The sequence below is a fragment of the Hippoglossus stenolepis genome, chromosome 3, assembly GCF_022539355.2.
Source record: "Hippoglossus stenolepis isolate QCI-W04-F060 chromosome 3, HSTE1.2, whole genome shotgun sequence".
NCBI classification, from domain to species: Eukaryota; Metazoa; Chordata; class Actinopteri; order Pleuronectiformes; family Pleuronectidae; genus Hippoglossus; species Hippoglossus stenolepis.
Window position 1 is genome coordinate 11915908 of NC_061485.1, and position 17521 is coordinate 11933428.

Consider the following 17521-nt stretch of genomic DNA (forward strand, 5'->3'; position numbering starts at 1 on the left):
CGGATTGTTTCTCATTCTTATTTTATCATTATTTCATTTTCATTGAAGATCGAAGCTGTACATCCTGTCTAAATTTCAGATTCAAGCACAGTGCAGATAGCAACGCCTGCAAAACAAAATAAAAAATAAAAGAGAAAAGGCAAAGGTGATCACAACCAGAAATATATATATATACAAAGGTCAAACTATGTACAGGAGATACCAGGCGCTCAGCACGTCGTCTTCAGAGCATTTCTCACAATGCATACACAACACAAAGAAATTGCTTCTTTTTGTCAGTCCTAAAATCGATACATTACAGATAGGAAAAATGCAGCATGATGAAAAACAAAAAATAAAAACTGTTCTTTAAGTTTATCTCTACTGCATTAAAGGCAAAAACATAAAAAATATATTCTCTGTATAACCTTTGACCTTCTGTAAAATAAGCTCTATCCAGCTGTGGCTTCATTTCTGAACTAGTCGTTGATAATGTTAAACTAGGACCACTTAAAGCATGACGTCCTCTGAATACACTCCAGTCTCTTTAACAGTTATCTCCGTGTCGACCTGTGAACATCAGCGGGGTCTTTGCTGGGCAGGTCAGCACAGCATGAGATAACACTGATGGTCAAACTAAATGCACTGCGATATTATTCAAAGGAGAAGTTCCACAGTTTGGGAAGTTTGCTTATTGGTCTTCTTATTCAGACTCAAGGGAGAAGATTGATAACGTTGTGTTCTGCCTGATCAATATGAACCAACACTTAGCTGACAGATAATAAAGAATAAAGTTTGCTGGTTCTGTCCAAAGGAAACTAAATCCGCTTTTAAAAGCTTATCAATTAAAAAGTAACATCTTTGTTTTAATCTGTACAGAAAACTTGCACCTTGCCGCTATGATGGGGAAAATGGCCAGAACTGAAATAATTACCTCCATCAAGAAGGGCATTTTCACCTCTGTCCATTTGTTTGTTTGGAAGCAAGATTACACAGGAATTGTATTTTCACATTGTATTTTATATTGCAAGATTTTTCAGCATTTTCTACTGTTTTTCCAGGAAATAATTAATTGATTCTTATTAAATAAATCAGGCAAATTAAAGGAACTTATTTCTATGAATGTGTGAAATTTAGTGCAGTTTGATTGAAGTGCCCTACTTTGGGCAAAAATGACGTATCATTTCATAATTATCAAAGAATTATTGTAAATATAATTTCTTACATGACACATTAGGTGCTTGTAACAGAAACGGTTTGGTTCGGCTTTAGCCTCTTTAGCCTTATCATTAGCTTTATGCTGTAGCTTCATGTTTATTAGGCAGACAAGATAGTTTCAACCTTCAAATTTAGCAAATAAGCATATTTCCCTAAATATGGAACGTTGCCTTAAAGTCTCTATCTTCCTCTCGTCTCCCTGCAGATGATAAGATTAAGACACAGGAATTTCACAGACTAATGAACTAAATGTTCTTTTTTTTTCTCTCTCTTCAGAGAAAACAGCATCGGCTCACGCCAGTTAAACGGACTCAAACATACGAGACACGTCAAACGTATACAGGGATTAATTTATACAACAGGCTGTAGGAAGGGATTCGTGGAGTTGTCCCCCTCCCACACACACACACACACACACACACACACACACACACACACACACACACACACACACACACACACACACACACACACACACACACACACACACACACACACACACACACACACACACACACACACACGATCAACAGTAGAGACATGAAGTCACTTTGCTCTTGTTAAAAATCAGAGGCTGTAAATCATCACCCACACTTTGATCATTGCCTCCACTTAAACTGAGAAGCCCCTTCCTCTCACTCATATCATTCTCGCTAATGACAGTTTTCTTCGTCTGTATTTTCCTGCTAAGGATCAATAGTTTCAGCTGTTAGTAAAGATTGGTTATCTACATGTGTTAGTTAGGGGCGTAGCTTCACCTGGCTTGTCCCGTAGGTTATTGTAGACGAGGTGAAGAGAGTCCATGCTTTGAGGATGTTTCACATGCTATCCACTTGTGCTTTAATCACAGTAAGAGAGCACCCAGAGGAGAAAGAATGATACAGGGTGGCATCCAATTCTGCAGTTATACGTCTAACAACGTCTCAAGTCGTACGTCGCTTGAAACATACCTTACTATCCTAAAGCTTTGAGCGGTACTATGCATTCTGTATACGAAGGACCTGTTTAACTAGTATAACAGCATGGTCAAGTAAAGATATAAATGGAGTTAAGTCCATACCATAGATAGATAACAAACTGGACAGCACATGCGTCAAGATGAGTTCTATAATCTTTCAGGAAGTGAGAGTGAAACACTCAAAGAGAAAATAAGAAGATCTTTGGCTGAAGCCACGCTAAAATGTTCCTGGTCCTGCCCAGTGTCCACCAACGAAAGAAAGACAGACGAGTAAATACAACCTCCTGGACCGTGTGCACAGAAACGGACGACTACAACCACCTGCTCTGTTCTTGGAGCTGCTGCCACTCGCTGATTAACTGGAAACACGACCACACCCAGGAAAACTAACACCACTTCTACAAGTCAGCGTTGCCCTAAATACTGGGGACATGAGACCAGTCGGCCAATGGGGACAGCTGTCAAGCTGCTCGTCTACACTGAAGCCCACAGCACAGTCTGATGCAACTGTAAAATAAGGCAAAAATACTTGAGCAGAATTTGATCAAGGAGATGTTTCCATGAGATGTGGAGCCAGCACTGATATGATCACTTCCTGTACAGCAAATCCTCGGCCTGGACAGAGCAGAGGTTGGGTAACACAGTGAAGCAGGACACCGCATTTGATTTATGATGACTGCAGCTCCTACTGTTCGGGGTGAATAAATAGCTAATCTTTTGAGTGGCAGTCGCCCGCACACAGCAGCCTCGCTCCTGACTCCTTATCATGAACAGTTCAGTGGTCAGGACGGAGGAGGAGCCTCCCAGGCAGAGTGCAGTTGTTAACCCCTCGTCCTCCCATTGGCCCCTGTCGGACGCAGGACTTCACCACCGCTCCTCGACAGCAGGAGTGTCAGAGCATCAGGCTGGACAAATGCACTGCCAGTGAAAACACAGAGGGAGGATGAGGAGAGGGAACTATCAGGAGGTGATGCAAAATCTAATAGTGCAATGGTTGTGTGATAAAACTACTGTAATACCCATCCTCTCCCCTCCAGCACCTTTACTGACAATACTAAAGTGCTGATTGTTAAAGCCCACAAACAGGCTCCAATACTGATCATGTCAACAACAACAACACACACACAGAGCTCTTCTTTCAGAGAAACCTTGATGGACACGGTTTGTCAATAGAACATCCCAGGAACAAATGTAGTTCTTGTCTATCCATACAGTATGAACTTCATCTTCCTTTTAGTTGCAATCATCTTTGGAAAAACAAACAAACAAAAAAGAATTCTGGCTGCCAAGCAAGCGTGTGCTTATTTTTTTTTTTTAAAGTAATCTTTCTCTATGGTTTTAAAATACCTTCAGCTGAATTGAATGTATATAACTGATTTAGGTATGAGCGCATATCCCTCATCCACTTGTCTTTCTTTGTCAATCCTTTCATTTCCTGTGGAGGTGACTGTATTTTTTCCCCTTTTTTCTTATCTTATCCCTCTAAATGAGGTGCCCTGCGTGGCCTTGGTGTGGCCAGACTCATGCGCCAGGGTCTCACTTAGTAAAAGCTCAAGCAAACAGAGGATCAGGCAAAGGTGGGGCGCTGCTGTAGCCCGGGTGCAGCCCTGCCGGGCGGGGCTGTGCTTCGTGTTAAGAGCGGTAGTCCTTTTTACTGAACGGCTTGTTCCCCAGGATGCTGTCCACCTCATGTGTGATGGAGGATGACAACTTTGGAAGAACCTGTGTCGGGAGAGAAAGACAAACAATGATCATCTTCTGCTCTTTCACGTTTCCTGTCAGAGCTTCTGTTGAACAGTTTTTCTTAAGGCCCCGTTCAATGTTTTTGTTTGTGTGTGTGTGTCTGCCCGAGCGAGAGATGGAGAGGGCGAGAGAAAGAGCCTGAGTTGAGTCCGGTGGGGCTGAGATTATCAATGACATGCAGTTCTGCTATGAAGAAACAGATTACACTCCTTTGCTAATGGTATCAATCATTACTGTATGTGTTGGTCAGTGTTGATGTTGTTGCGGTGGCCACAAACAAAACAGTGTTTGGACATTGAGGAAAGTAAAAATATATTTGATTAATTCAGGTCAGAGGACATCAGCTGAGAATTTGATCCTTCATATGTGGCCCAGGACACATTTGTGACACTCAACGAAAAGAATGATGCCGCATTCATCCCAGAACACCTCTGGATGTGGTCTGAGGGATCGGATGTCCATTTCATCCTTAATGCTTCTTAGGTCACCTTTACTTAGAGCTGATTGGACCATGAAGGGTGACTTCAATGTACCTGTAGTTGTTGCCAACATTTATGGTTCTTATACTCAATACAATAACTAATTAAAATCATTATTAAAGCAGGTAGTCATATAACATCTTTAAAATCTGAAGATTATTTAATCAATGTGACAATGTCCAACTGTAAAGAAGCTAAAACACAAACACAAGTAAAAGGTATTATCGTCATATCATTATTTTAGGCCAAGAGGTTTGTAAATACATGTAAAGGTATTAAGTGAAACAAAATATGAAATGATCATGTAAATTAAAGTGCTATGTTACAATTATGACATCAAGAGTTCTTGAAGCAGAAAAATAAGTTATTTTTCTATGATGTAATTAAAAGTATATTATACCCAAGTTGAAAATATAAAAGGTCATTTATTTTCAAATTTTCTCTTTCGTACAGACATGAAACAAATACTGCAAAAGAAGAAGGAAATATTATGTGCACTTTCTTTTCAGATGAAAGACTGTTTCTATTTCAGGGTCTGTGATGAAAAATTCTCAGTAAAAGGAAAAAGTACAGAGCCCTGGGGAAATGTGGGCATAGCATTTCAAAACGAAATATCAAATGTGCTGAGGGAGAGAGAGAGAGACATATAGTGTGCACACATTACTAATGTGTCCACACACACACACACACACACACACACACACACACACACACACACACACACACACACACACACACACACACACACACACACACACACACACACACACACACACACACACACACACACACACACACAGCATCCGACTAGAGGAGTGTAGGGCTGTTCTTTACTTCAGGCCAGACATAATGTGAGCAGAGGAGGTAAACCCCCACCAGTCTGAAAACCCCATTAACACAGTGCATCTTATCAGGAGAGGAAGAAGTGGCCTTAAGCTTGCCTCCAATCTCCTGGCAACTGATACTCCCCTGACCTTATTAACTCGGTACAGTAAAGCACCCAAGTGTGCAGCGGCAAACCGCCCCAGAGGCTCAGCTGCACCCAGGAGAGGAGGAGGCTGCTGTTCTGCGCTGAAGGCACAAATACGGACCTGATGAAACAGGTCAGGTCACATTTTCACTAATAAAGCCGCTGATTTGCTCTGCAGAAGCACACACACGCACGCGCACACACACACACACACACGCACGCACGCACACGCACGCACGCACACCCTCATTTCATAGCCTCACCTGTATCGCTCCTATGTTCTCCATCAGCTGGTCGGTGTTGGACGCTCCTAGAAGGACTGAGCTCACCCCCTCGTTCCGTAGGCACCACGCTGCAGGAAACCAGTAAACAGCAATGACACCCCCACCATGGCTACGGACACACTATCACAGCATCCCCGGCTCAAACACACCACACAACATCTGCACACATCACAAACTCAGAGCAGATTGATTTTCTTTTATCACGCTAAATGACATTTCCTACAAAGTCCTGATATAACATGAAAGGCTACGGCAACACTTCTGTACAATATTATCTCTCTCCACCAACCTGAATACTAAAATCCTCCCAGTGTAGAAGACACATTCACGTCTTTGACTTCAGTACAAATACCACATAAAAAATATTCTCAGGAAGATGTACTCAAAATATCATAAGTAAAAGGATTCATTGTTAAGTAGAATGTGTATTGACTAAGGCTGTAACTAACATTTATCAATATTGAGTGATGGAATATAATTTAGATAATTTGTTATGTCTATAAAATGTCACAACTGTTCAGCTCAGATATCCAAAGGCCAAGGAGTCATTTTGAAATGATTTGCTTAGTCAAACAAAATAAATATATTTGAAAGATTATTCAACTGTCAGAGCAGAACCGATCAACTCAACTAATTATTTTTAAAATAATAGTAGGTGTAATAGAGCTGAACAAGATTATAGTTTTTAGAAATATATTTATCATCAACATGCAGTATTTTATCATTGTTGTTCTTAATTGTAATTATTTTCATACGGTTGTTTTGTATGATCCAACCATATTTCATCAATTTATCATATGTTTTATGTGTTAAATGTTAATATGAAAAGCAACAAGCTGTTAAAAAAAAAAAAAAGTATAATCTTTCCCTTGCAAATGTAGACACGCAAAAAAAAAAGAAGAAAACTTGAAGCCTCTTTAAACCCATGTTAGATGAGTTAGATCCTGATCTTCCAAATCTGAATTTTGCCTTTATTTTGGTGATTTCTTTAAGGAAACACAAAACAACACCCAAACCCTATTATAATTTTAAGACGTATTATGCAACAACTGCATTATGTTGGGATTGAAGAGACTACAGATTAAACAGATTATGGTATAAAGGGACAGCATTTTATGCTGTAAAAACAGTGCGATTACGACTCAAATCCACCATCAAAATGAAAACAGTGTGTTTTGTTAGATTGACAGAAGAGAAGAGCTTCCCTCAGGACAGAGAGATACTCACTTCACATCCACAGACTGATTCCTGAATGTACCACTTATCCAGCAGCAGTAGGAGGATTCAGTCATTGTTTTATACTTTTCAAAACCTCCAACAGGAAGGTAATGCTTTTTACCTGTGTCTGAACTGATTTGAACTAAACATGGTGGAGGGATGGGACATGAGCAACAAAAGAAGCCATTACATTTGGTGCAGATTTGCTTAAAGCATCAGATCCAGGAATTTGTTTTTATCATTTCCTTTCGTCAATTTCCTATGGATGTTGAAGTTCTATAGATATGGTCTGTACAATTTATTGCAGAGGATCTTTTGTCCTTTTATTTTTCCCTTTTAAGAGGAAGTCAGATGTGAAAGATTGTTTGGCCTTGGCGGAGGATGGTTCAATACTGTAGTGCCACGATATAGTGCGGAGGACTACATGGCCGACATAAATCTCTTGTGTTGCCTTCAGTATCGCCAGAAGGATTTATGGTAATTGGGAGAGACGAGGGTGTCCACTAATGGGCCGTGAAACCTAATCTATGACACTGCATTACTGCGAGGGGAGAGAATCTGCTGTGATCTGCGCTGATAGGAAGCGAAGTCCCAGATTTACTCGCCGCCTCCCTCAAGTCTGACGCTTTAATAGCTCTCACAGGAGTGTGCGTCTTCGGGGGTTTGCATATTCTCACACTGCTGACCGGCAGGGAATCAATATGGGTCACTCGCTGGATTTATGTCCAGGATGCTCTTTTTATGCTGACACCAGAAATTGTTAAATACATGTTAACGCCAGGGGAAACCACAGACCTGCATATCCAAACACATAATGTAAACATATTTACATTACCTACATTGATGTTTACGTATGTTAATGTGTTTTAAGGACTGTGCTCGAGGACACACTGTATTCTATTAATGTTGTTGCTTTTCTTATTGGTTTCTAAGAAGCAATGAGTCCCTTTAACATGCACCATTTCCCTTTTATTTTCTTAATCTAAATTTTTTGCTTCCTTTTCCCTTTTTGCACAATTCATTTATAATTAAAAACTACACAGACACAGGACAACACAACACACCCACAGTCAAACCAGGCAGCAGCGAGCTGTGCTGACCCCGGTCCGTCCGAGGCAGAGGGACGGACAGACAGACAGAAAGAGAGAGAGCGGCAGAGTGTATCTGCGTACCGATGGCGAGTTGGGGCAGAGTGCAGCCCAGCCGCTCCGCGATTGCCTGCAGCTCTTTCAACTTCGCCTGCTGACGCCGGCCCTCCTCGCTCAAGATCTTGTCCTTCAACCACTGGTAGCCCTGTTTGAAAACACAGCACACCTGCTCAAAAACACAGCCCTGCTCACACGGCCGCACCGCAGCTCCTGTGTCACCAGGGCCTGTTTTTAAACACGTGACTCTGTCTCCTGCTGCCTACGCCTACATATCTCCAGCTACGCTCACTGAAACTATGATTATTCAGTTCATTATAGTTACAAAGTTACAAACACAAGAACAATTCTGTATTTACAGATATCATTATATCATAATGTCAGAGCAACATGGGATCAAAGGTCAGAAATTAGACTGTACCATAATGCTATTCATAATGCATCATAACCATTAAGAGCCAAAACACCACAAACATCCTCAGGCAACAGTGAACCAACAGGAAACAGCTCATTCCACACAAGTCGTCAAAGAGACTGCACAACACCAAACACTGAAGAGCTAGTTTCATGAAACAGGAGAGGTCTCATCGACAGTCACTGACAAACAAGCCACACAAACAGAACATGCTCCACCACAGCAGCAACACATCACTGCAGTAAGTCAGGTGTTAGCTCCTGTGTCTCGTAGAGTTGAGTTATTTCTGTGCTCTTAGTCAATAAGAATAATGAAAGTAATTTGTCATAAAGTGAAGTGTGTTGAATGTTGCTGTTACTGTAGACCTCCTGAGTTTATCTATTACTTTACAGAGAAATAGGTCTCTGAGTGAATGAAATCATGAATATTTGGTTAACGTGGATGTTTTGTTTTCTGTCTTATGGTTCATCTAGCAATTTAATTAAGTTTCAGTGTAGCGCTAGCAGTGTCAAATTATTCAAAGATTCCTCATTGGGCACACATGCTGTACTATTTCTGTTCTGTGTGAATGCAGTGTTGTGTGCATGTTTTGTGTGTGCTCATGTGCGTTAAGCTGACACCCGCTGGCAAACAGCGCTGCTTGTGAAGAGGTACACAGTGCATGGTTTCAACATGGCACTGACAACACACAGATACGTGGTGTACACAGAGTTACAGAACCTGAAAGACACAAACACACAGTAAACAAACAAACCACCAGCAAATCAGAGGGGGAAACCACAACAGTGACACAAGCACAGAGGATCAAAGTGGGATAAAAACGCAAAAAAAAAATACTTTCCTTCAGAGAGGCCCGAGAGTAGGGAGGCACCCTGCCGTCGTATTTCCCTGAGATGATCCCACAGGCCAGTGGTGACCATGTCATGGCCCCCACACCTGAGAGAACAAACATGTCATCATCACTTTGTCTGATTCCTCCTCTCTAACTGGCTTTTTATTTGGACCTGTTTTTGTTAACCTGGTAGATAAACTAGAGCAGTCGCTTGAAGACAAACTGCACTGTCACAAAGGACTCGTCAATCATTTGTGGGACAATTTATACAAGACTTGAACCAAGATAAAGTCTAAAACAGATCATGTGCTGTAGTTGTAGATGGCCACTGAGAAATCACAGGAAATAAAGTTAAATGGGAACTCATACTGTAATGATAAGAGATCAGAGTACTGTCTAATCGATGACCTTCCAAGGTCTGTCAGTTTTTCTTGTACAGTCTCATGGTCGAAGACCTTGACTAAATGCTACACAATCCAAATCCATGCCAGCTCACCTATCTTGTGAAAGAGTTCAGGTAGCTGCACCTCCACCTTCTCTCTCTGAAACATGTGGTACTCAGCCTGCTCACAAATGGGAGGAATCTGGTTGAACTGTCGCGCCACAGAGTATGCTTCCTACAGGAAAACATGGAAGAAACAAGGTCAGGCCCACATTCAGGACAGTAGTGTATATATTGGACAGTGCCCAAAACCCCACTGTACATAGTTCAGCATAAAACACAAACAGGACCGAATTATTATCCAATCTACGTGATAGAACAAGAAAAAAGTGATATTTTCTAAAACTTTTGTCTTGTGTATACACAAACTTTAAAACGCAATATTAGGTGTGGCTGCAGTGTTTCTGCTTCATCAGCACCATGGTGAGCAAGTAAAAGGTGTGTTTACAGTGTGTGTGTGTGTGTGTGTGTGTGTGTGTGTGTGTGTGTGTGTGTGTGTGTGTGTGTGTGTGTGTGTGTGTGTGTGTGTGTGTGTGTGTGTGTGTGTGTGTGTGTGTGTGTGTGCTCTGAAAGTTGTCAGTGTCATGTTTACATCGCTGCTGGAGCCAAAAAATACACGTCACTACTGCAGAGCCCCTGGACACAAAAGCCAGATGTTTTGGGTGTTTGTAAGGTTTTTTTGTCCAGTGTGTAAAAGGGGCTCACCATTATTTCCATTGGACTCCAGCGGGATGTTCCCCAGTACATGGCCATGCCTTGATTTATCACATGGGTCATTGCTCGAACTGTTTCTGTAAATAAAAATACACAAAATGTTATAAAACACATTTAATGCTGATGTCACCCTGTTATGTTTATAAAACAGTATTATTACAACTTTTTAAAATATTTGTATATCTCTCTTGATAGAGCAAACAATGAGAGCCTGTTCTGTGTTCTCATAAAAGATCTTGTGATCATTTGCAATCTAAATGGACCGGGCCAATGAGCAGAGAGGTGGAAACGCTGATTATGTGAATCGACATGAGTGATTAATTCTGAGAAGAATGACATCTATTCACCACAGGGTACACATGAACCACATCAATGTGAAAATCTAATAAAAATCCTATTTTTTCAAATCCAACACATGCTAAAAAAAAAAAAAGAGGCCAGTAAAATAAACTGATTACAGACTTAGGTTCACAAACTGGACTGCAGCTTCTGTATTTAAAGTACTTTTTGATTTAAGTACTCATCCTTGGTAGGTCAAGGATCAGTTTTTTCATTAATGTGACTGAAGATTAATCTCATGTTTTCTTCTGTCAACACATCACTACATTTTATTCAAAGCTATCAGATAGGAATCTGATTTTACATTTTATATCTGACTGTGTGACGCCGAATGAAATTTCACATTAGTGCACTGTAATTTCTGCCTTGTTTGTGACAATTGGTTTAGCTCGACTGCTGCCCAAGCCGTCAAACATGTCAGATAATGATCAGGGCATCCCAGGTAAGATCAGGAGCACAGGAGAGCAATAAAATGGGTGTATCAGCATCTCAATCTGATAATTTCTATCTTATAATTTCTCTATATTCTCCATCCACACAACTCCCCCTTGCTGGTGTGCAGTTTCTGAACACTCAGACTAGACCTAAACCTTTCTATCATCTAGTGGGTGCTCAGCTTTAGAGCTTTTCTCTGTAAACAGCACTTCACCTCCTTTTCACCCTGTACACTGCCCTTTAGGGATTGTCAGAATCAAATTTACCAGATGGTTTTACCACTGTGTAGTTGAAGACATAGACTCAGAGCTGTCCACGGGAACAATATTTAAAAGCCAACTGGCCAAAAGAATCTCTCGACATTTAGACGAAACAACACCTGCTACTTGTGACTAACAAGACACTGAAATATATTGTGCAACAGCCAGAGTCGATAAGGCATCAAACTGAAGGCAGGAAGACGACCTGTGACCTTACTCTAACCCGGGGAGGAACTCCGACACTGGAACAGATGGATACCGTGTGACCAGTTGAGCCCACACACAGTGAGCACGCTGCCATTTAAAGGTCTCCAGCCTCAGTATCTATCCTAATTCTAACTATGGAGGTGGAAGCGCCAGGACAACACACACACAGCGTTTAAATATAGATATTTTAGTTACACGTTGCAGTAGTCATAGAGACAGAAAAGAGGTGCGTTTATTATGTGCCATATGACAAAACAGAAGGAAGACATGGTTAAGAGTGTGTGAGAGGACAGGAAAGGACAGGTGGTAACTCAGAAGTGATAAATGATAGTAGAGGAAGAGGAATCATTTACCTTCCATGGGTGTATTAGGGTCCGGTCTATTTGCAAACACCACGTCCACATAGTCTAACTGCAGTCTTTCTAGAGAGGCCTTTAAACCTGGAAATGAGCACCACTGTTAGTAAATAGCAGTTGAATGAAACTACAGTATATACTGTCAAAAACTTTGTGTGTGGGATCCTCAAACAATATATTTTCACAGGGTTATTGTACAAAAATGTTTTCGTCGCCACTCAAATGAAACCAAGAGCATTTTGTAGCAGCATCAACATTTAATCAAGTGATTTGCAGTATTGATATTTACCTTCTATAATGTGTTTTCGGGATAAACCTCTTTCAGTCTCAGCTCTGGAAAAAACAAAAGACAATAGATCTTGGTTTGTAAACAGTAATTTGAAATACTAAACTACCCGCCTCTCCAGAATAATACATATCGCATATCCTTTGTGAAATATGATCTAATAAATGTTTCAGGCTTATTGAAAGTACCTGACAACAGATAAGTTTGGATGACACATGATGTCATTACCAGGAACATCAAACAGGTCGAAATTATTACAGCGGAAGCATTTATCATTTGGAAGCAGCCAGATGAAACTTACTTTCCACCCCAGAAGATCTTTGTTGTTATCACCAGAGTTGAACGTCTAAAAATGAAAAATGAAAGCAAATCTGTGACATCAACAGGTGAACATGGACAGCAGAAAATGTGTTTTGGACTTTACACAAACCATATGTTTGAATGTATTAACAGGATGAAGAGCTCGGATACTGAGTAACCATGCGATTCTACCTTATTCCCTCAGTGTCACACTCACCCACATTCCACAATAAGTATGATTATGCCAGAACTTGGCCAGCACCAATGAATGAGTCTTGAAGGCGTATAAGCTGACAAAGCTATACAAATGCCAATTCAAGACGGATAAAGTATAAGACAAGGCACAAGAGGCTGAACCATTATCCAGAGTCTTGTTAGAGGGACACAGGAGTGAGTGTGGATATGGCACGGTGGCCCTCATTAATCTTTTATCTCCCTATCTTACCTTTCCAGCACACAACACCCTGCCTCCCAATATGTGCAAGGAAGGAGATGATACAAGATTAGGGAGGCTGGCTGGGACGGATATAAGAAAACACCAAACTCAATTAAAGTGTGCCTCATACCTCCATCCTTTTTTCTTTATGATGTTTCCGAGCACCACCTCTGCCCTGCAAAGTAGACGGAGAGAAGGTATGATTAAATAAAGATGGTCTTGAAATGATGAAAGAGTTGACAGCCCACTATCACAGGGATGATTTCAAGCCCCAAGTCTAAAAAGAAAAACTCTGACAACTCTGTGTGATATATGAGGGAGCGTTCAATGGAAAGCACACCTGTTTGGGACTGGAGAGTGTGAACTGGCTGCCAGGTCACAGTCAGCAGGGCCTGGGTCCAGCTGTTCTGTGGAGCCACCACTATGTCACTTATTAACAGCCGCAGGGGTGCTAATGAGTGACATTACTTCCAACATGGGGCTCATTAAGACCGGACAGAAACCTGTCAGGAGTTTGTCTCCGCAGTCCTCTCAGCCTGACAAGTAATGAGACACCTGCCTGTAGCATAGCTCCCAACAAAATGGACTTGGGCAATGCTGAAAACTAAAACACAGCAACTACTAAGATTTGTTGAGGTTTAATGTTGGGTACATTGATGACTAATACTTGCTTTTTTAAATAATAATAATCTCCCTATTTGCCACATGCTTACTTGTGCTATGCTCGGTAACATTTTACACACACACACACACACACACACACACACACACACACACACACACACACACACACACACACACACACACACACACACACACACACACACACACACACACACACACACACACACACACACACACAAAATTTGCTGCATAAAATGACTTTTTAAAGATGCAAAAATTTGGTGTGCAAAGAATCTTCAGTTTTAACCCAAAGAGGGTTGATTCATATACAACATTTTTTTTTACCAGCTCTTGTTAAACCAGGGTCTTATTTACATAACAGGGGCCATTCTGACTTATTGTTGTACTGCTTATTGTAGTAGTGGATTACAATGTATTTAACTACAATCCAGGTAATCCAGGTCTAATTTCTTTTGTCTCTGAACTCCTGTGTGTGTGCCAGTTTTAGTCTGCTGATCCAACAAGCAGCATGAGTAGAGTATTTGCTGCACTACCACTGTACAATCTGTTTCAAGCTCTGCCAGCTGGACACACACACCTTTTTTAAACAACCAGCAATAAGCACTCTCCTGAGAGCAATAATGCGTGTTTGAGTGCATAATAAGGTGTGTATGTGTGTATTACTGGAAAATACCCACACAATGGAAATGTGAGTCATTTGAGAGCCCAAACATAAGGTACAGTGCGCCTGGAGCAGGTTAACTGTCTTCATTCATAATTAGGTATTTATTCCAGTGTTGACTTACAGCACAAGCAAAGACATAATGCTGCATTATTCATGGCTTTATAATATTTTATTACTTTCAGATTTGTGTGTAATTATGCTCTCCAATTTGCCACTGGCCTCACTCAGTGTCATGCAATTACTATGCATCTAGAGCAAAACGTTTAAGCCTGAAAGAAAACGAAGATGAAAATTTCTATTCTTCCAATTACTCGCATACTTTTAAATGCTTTGAAGCAATGTGTGTCTGCTGATAACAGTGGCTACACAGGATAAGCAGAACATTTGTATTAGTGCATTTACACATATTTATTTATATATCAGAAAAACAGTAGCCTACAAAATGGGATGGATACGCTAGTTAGGCATCACAATTGATGATTTAATATTTATTTGTTGACTGTTTGTTTTTTTTCTGTGTTTTGTATAGAACAAACTACATTGTTCGTAGTATTTTTTGTAACTGAGCAACCAACTGCAGAATCGACGATCTGCTTTCTCTTTACACTGACACTCACATGTCCAGTGTACATGAATATTCCTTTTGACGCGTGTTAGTATGGATAGGGATCACTACTGATACAGAGCCAAAACGCTTGAATGGATGAATGGCTTTTTTTTGTTTTAAAACGCCGTGTTAAGACAAAAACTTATTAGTATGGATGTAGCCTGTTCGTGCAGCCTCCAACACCAACATACATTCTCTGAGTCTGACTGAAATCACAGAAAGCTAAACCCAAGGACTTCACATGAAAGCTTTCTCCACTCTGACGTGCAAAGTGTGTGATGTGTTCTACTCCTGCGCGCGTGCGCGTGCAATATAAGCTCCTCAGCGCTGCTATGTGCTGGAAACTGTTTGGATTAACACCTGTGCAACACATACTGAGCTGTGTGACATGCTGTCACAAACATTTGCACGTGTCAAACAGATATGTGCTTTCTGTCAAGTGGTGCTTTGTATTATGGAAGCACAATGATTAAAATTAGAGTTGGTAATATTTCTGTGTCAAAAGTCAACTTTGTGCCTGTTTTTTCTGGACTCATCCTTTAACAACAAGGCAAACTGATTGTTGAATTCTCCCCAGACCATCGGAGCATGGACTGATGACATTGAAGGATTCAATGAGAAATGAGGAATACCACTGACACCTATTGAATCGTTCCCACTTTTTGTTTTCATTAGGTTTTCACAGGAGCAGTCTGACGCATCTCCTAAACATAATGTCAAAACTAAAATATTCTTGGGAAGGATTAAAAAAAAAAAAGGGACTTGCTGCTGTTAATCAGAGATAGTGTTCGCAAAGGATAATCCCTTAGATTATTTCAAAGCACCCAAGTTACTACAAAGCCAGATTAATCCACGCTGGAATTTAAACCGTCACTACATTCAGCAATAGGGCAACACGGGGCTGCTTTCTCAGGGTAAAAATATCATCACAAGCTGTCCAGTAAATTTAGATCAAGACCATGAATATCTGAACCCTCGTGTATGTTACTGCAAGAATGAAAAGGACAAGGACCCGATAAAAAAAGACTTTCAGGTCTATGTTCAAGGAGAGAGACTGTCGTGTCCATTAATAGTCAACTGGAAATACTTTACATGAACAATTAAATCTGCTGACAAAGAGAAGTTATATTTCCATCTAAATCAAGAGCAAAGATCACAGTTATGGCAGAAAACATGAGAAACACGGCATTTATAATTGCTTCATGTGTTAATTTGAAGATGGTTCCAGTTTTCTGATTATTCCACACAGATCTAATGCTTTCTTCTGCAGAATTTTGTGGATATTCCCGTCACATATTTCATCTGTTTCATGATTAACGCGTATAGTGTTTCCATTACGTTTTGCTGCAGATTGTTTTTACTGATAAACCGACTTTTCTTTGAATTGCCTGAGTTTCTTGTTTTTTAATGTGCAAAGGGAAAATGTGAACAACATAGTGATGCTTGTGAGTTTTAATGACTTTGTTACTGTTATCACACATGTCTGATAACTTTTCAAGTCAAAGCTTTGAACATATCTGTATTCATCTCCATTGGTGGCAGAAGTTTTCAAAGCATCTCACAATTTTCTTGCTTAGATTGGGGGGCAATGGTTTTTTATTTATTTGTCTACTTCACTCTCAGTTTTCTGCTACACTGCATAGTTAGCATTGGAGTAATGCCGTGTTAATATTGGTTGAGGGAGAAAGCCAATATGAAGTAGCATTATGGGGTGCTTGAGGTTCTTTGGGAGAAAGAAGTTCAAAATGCAGCAGAATTGTATATAGCTGTGTATCGAGATCTTGATTTTAAAACGATTAATCATGCCGACTAACTGAAGCTATCTGCATCGCTTTACACCCATAAAATAAAAGAATATGTTTCATGAGATTTGGGTGAGTACCTGGAAATTGCATTGAGGCACGGCAACTACTTCATAATCTCTGCCTGTGACTTAATCAATCACGCTTCAGCAGCTTCATAATATCTGTTGTTACCGCTCAATGATGCATGACCCGTGGCACAGGATCTACTCACTTTCCAGCAGCGTAGACCTCCGCTGTGTCAAACAGATTGATGCCATTTTCATACGCCAGAGTCATCAGCTGCTCTGCCATCTGTGAAAAGAGCAGGGGAGAAGGAAGCGCGAAGGGAAACAATAGGGTGAGAGATCACTCATTTGAGGTGTTGGCGCTTTTCAATTATTAAAATGTCCCTTCACAAGACTACAGAATGATGTTGGGGGTTTAATTTGGTATAAAATGTTTATTCACTGGCTGTCGAACTTTCAGTATGTTGTTACTAAAAGTAAAAATAGTGTCTTGAGCAATCCAGGATATGCCAAGTCATATGGATGGTTTTCATTCCCAACCCCTGACTGATGGAGGATGACAAAATCCATCTGCTCTCACCTCATCCGTTATCTGTCCGCCAAACGTCACCCATGTTCCTAAAGAGGATGACAGGCGGGTGGGTGTCAGTGTAAGTACACAAACACACATGCAAACAGATGAGCCAATACATATTATTACCATAGTGAATGTACTGTTTTATAACTTCTGCAGAGTTCTGGAACTTGCTTCTTTATTTTTTCTCTCATTTAATCTTTCT

At 40.6% G+C, this 17521-nt stretch overlaps 1 protein-coding gene across 4 annotated transcripts in view; it reads right to left on the reverse strand.

Annotated features, from left to right (window-relative positions):
* Positions 1 to 3345: 3345 nt before the first annotated feature.
* Positions 3346 to 17521, reverse strand: part of kcnab2a (potassium voltage-gated channel subfamily A regulatory beta subunit 2a) — a 74914-nt gene continuing 60738 nt past the window's right edge. For all 4 annotated transcript variants that reach the window (XM_035151762.2, XM_035151763.2, XM_035151759.2 and 1 more), the window contains 12 exons: positions 17323 to 17360; positions 16949 to 17028; positions 13147 to 13191; positions 12582 to 12626; positions 12284 to 12327; positions 11992 to 12078; positions 10389 to 10474; positions 9738 to 9858; positions 9251 to 9345; positions 8022 to 8142; positions 5611 to 5699; positions 3346 to 3877 (listed from right to left, as the gene is read on the reverse strand). In XM_035151762.2, the coding sequence (XP_035007653.1) occupies positions 3788 to 3877; positions 5611 to 5699; positions 8022 to 8142; positions 9251 to 9345; positions 9738 to 9858; positions 10389 to 10474; positions 11992 to 12078; positions 12284 to 12327; positions 12582 to 12626; positions 13147 to 13191; positions 16949 to 17028; positions 17323 to 17360 (941 nt within the window). In that variant the 3' untranslated portion in view covers positions 3346 to 3787. The remainder of the gene's footprint in view (positions 3878 to 5610; positions 5700 to 8021; positions 8143 to 9250; positions 9346 to 9737; positions 9859 to 10388; positions 10475 to 11991; positions 12079 to 12283; positions 12328 to 12581; positions 12627 to 13146; positions 13192 to 16948; positions 17029 to 17322; positions 17361 to 17521) is intronic.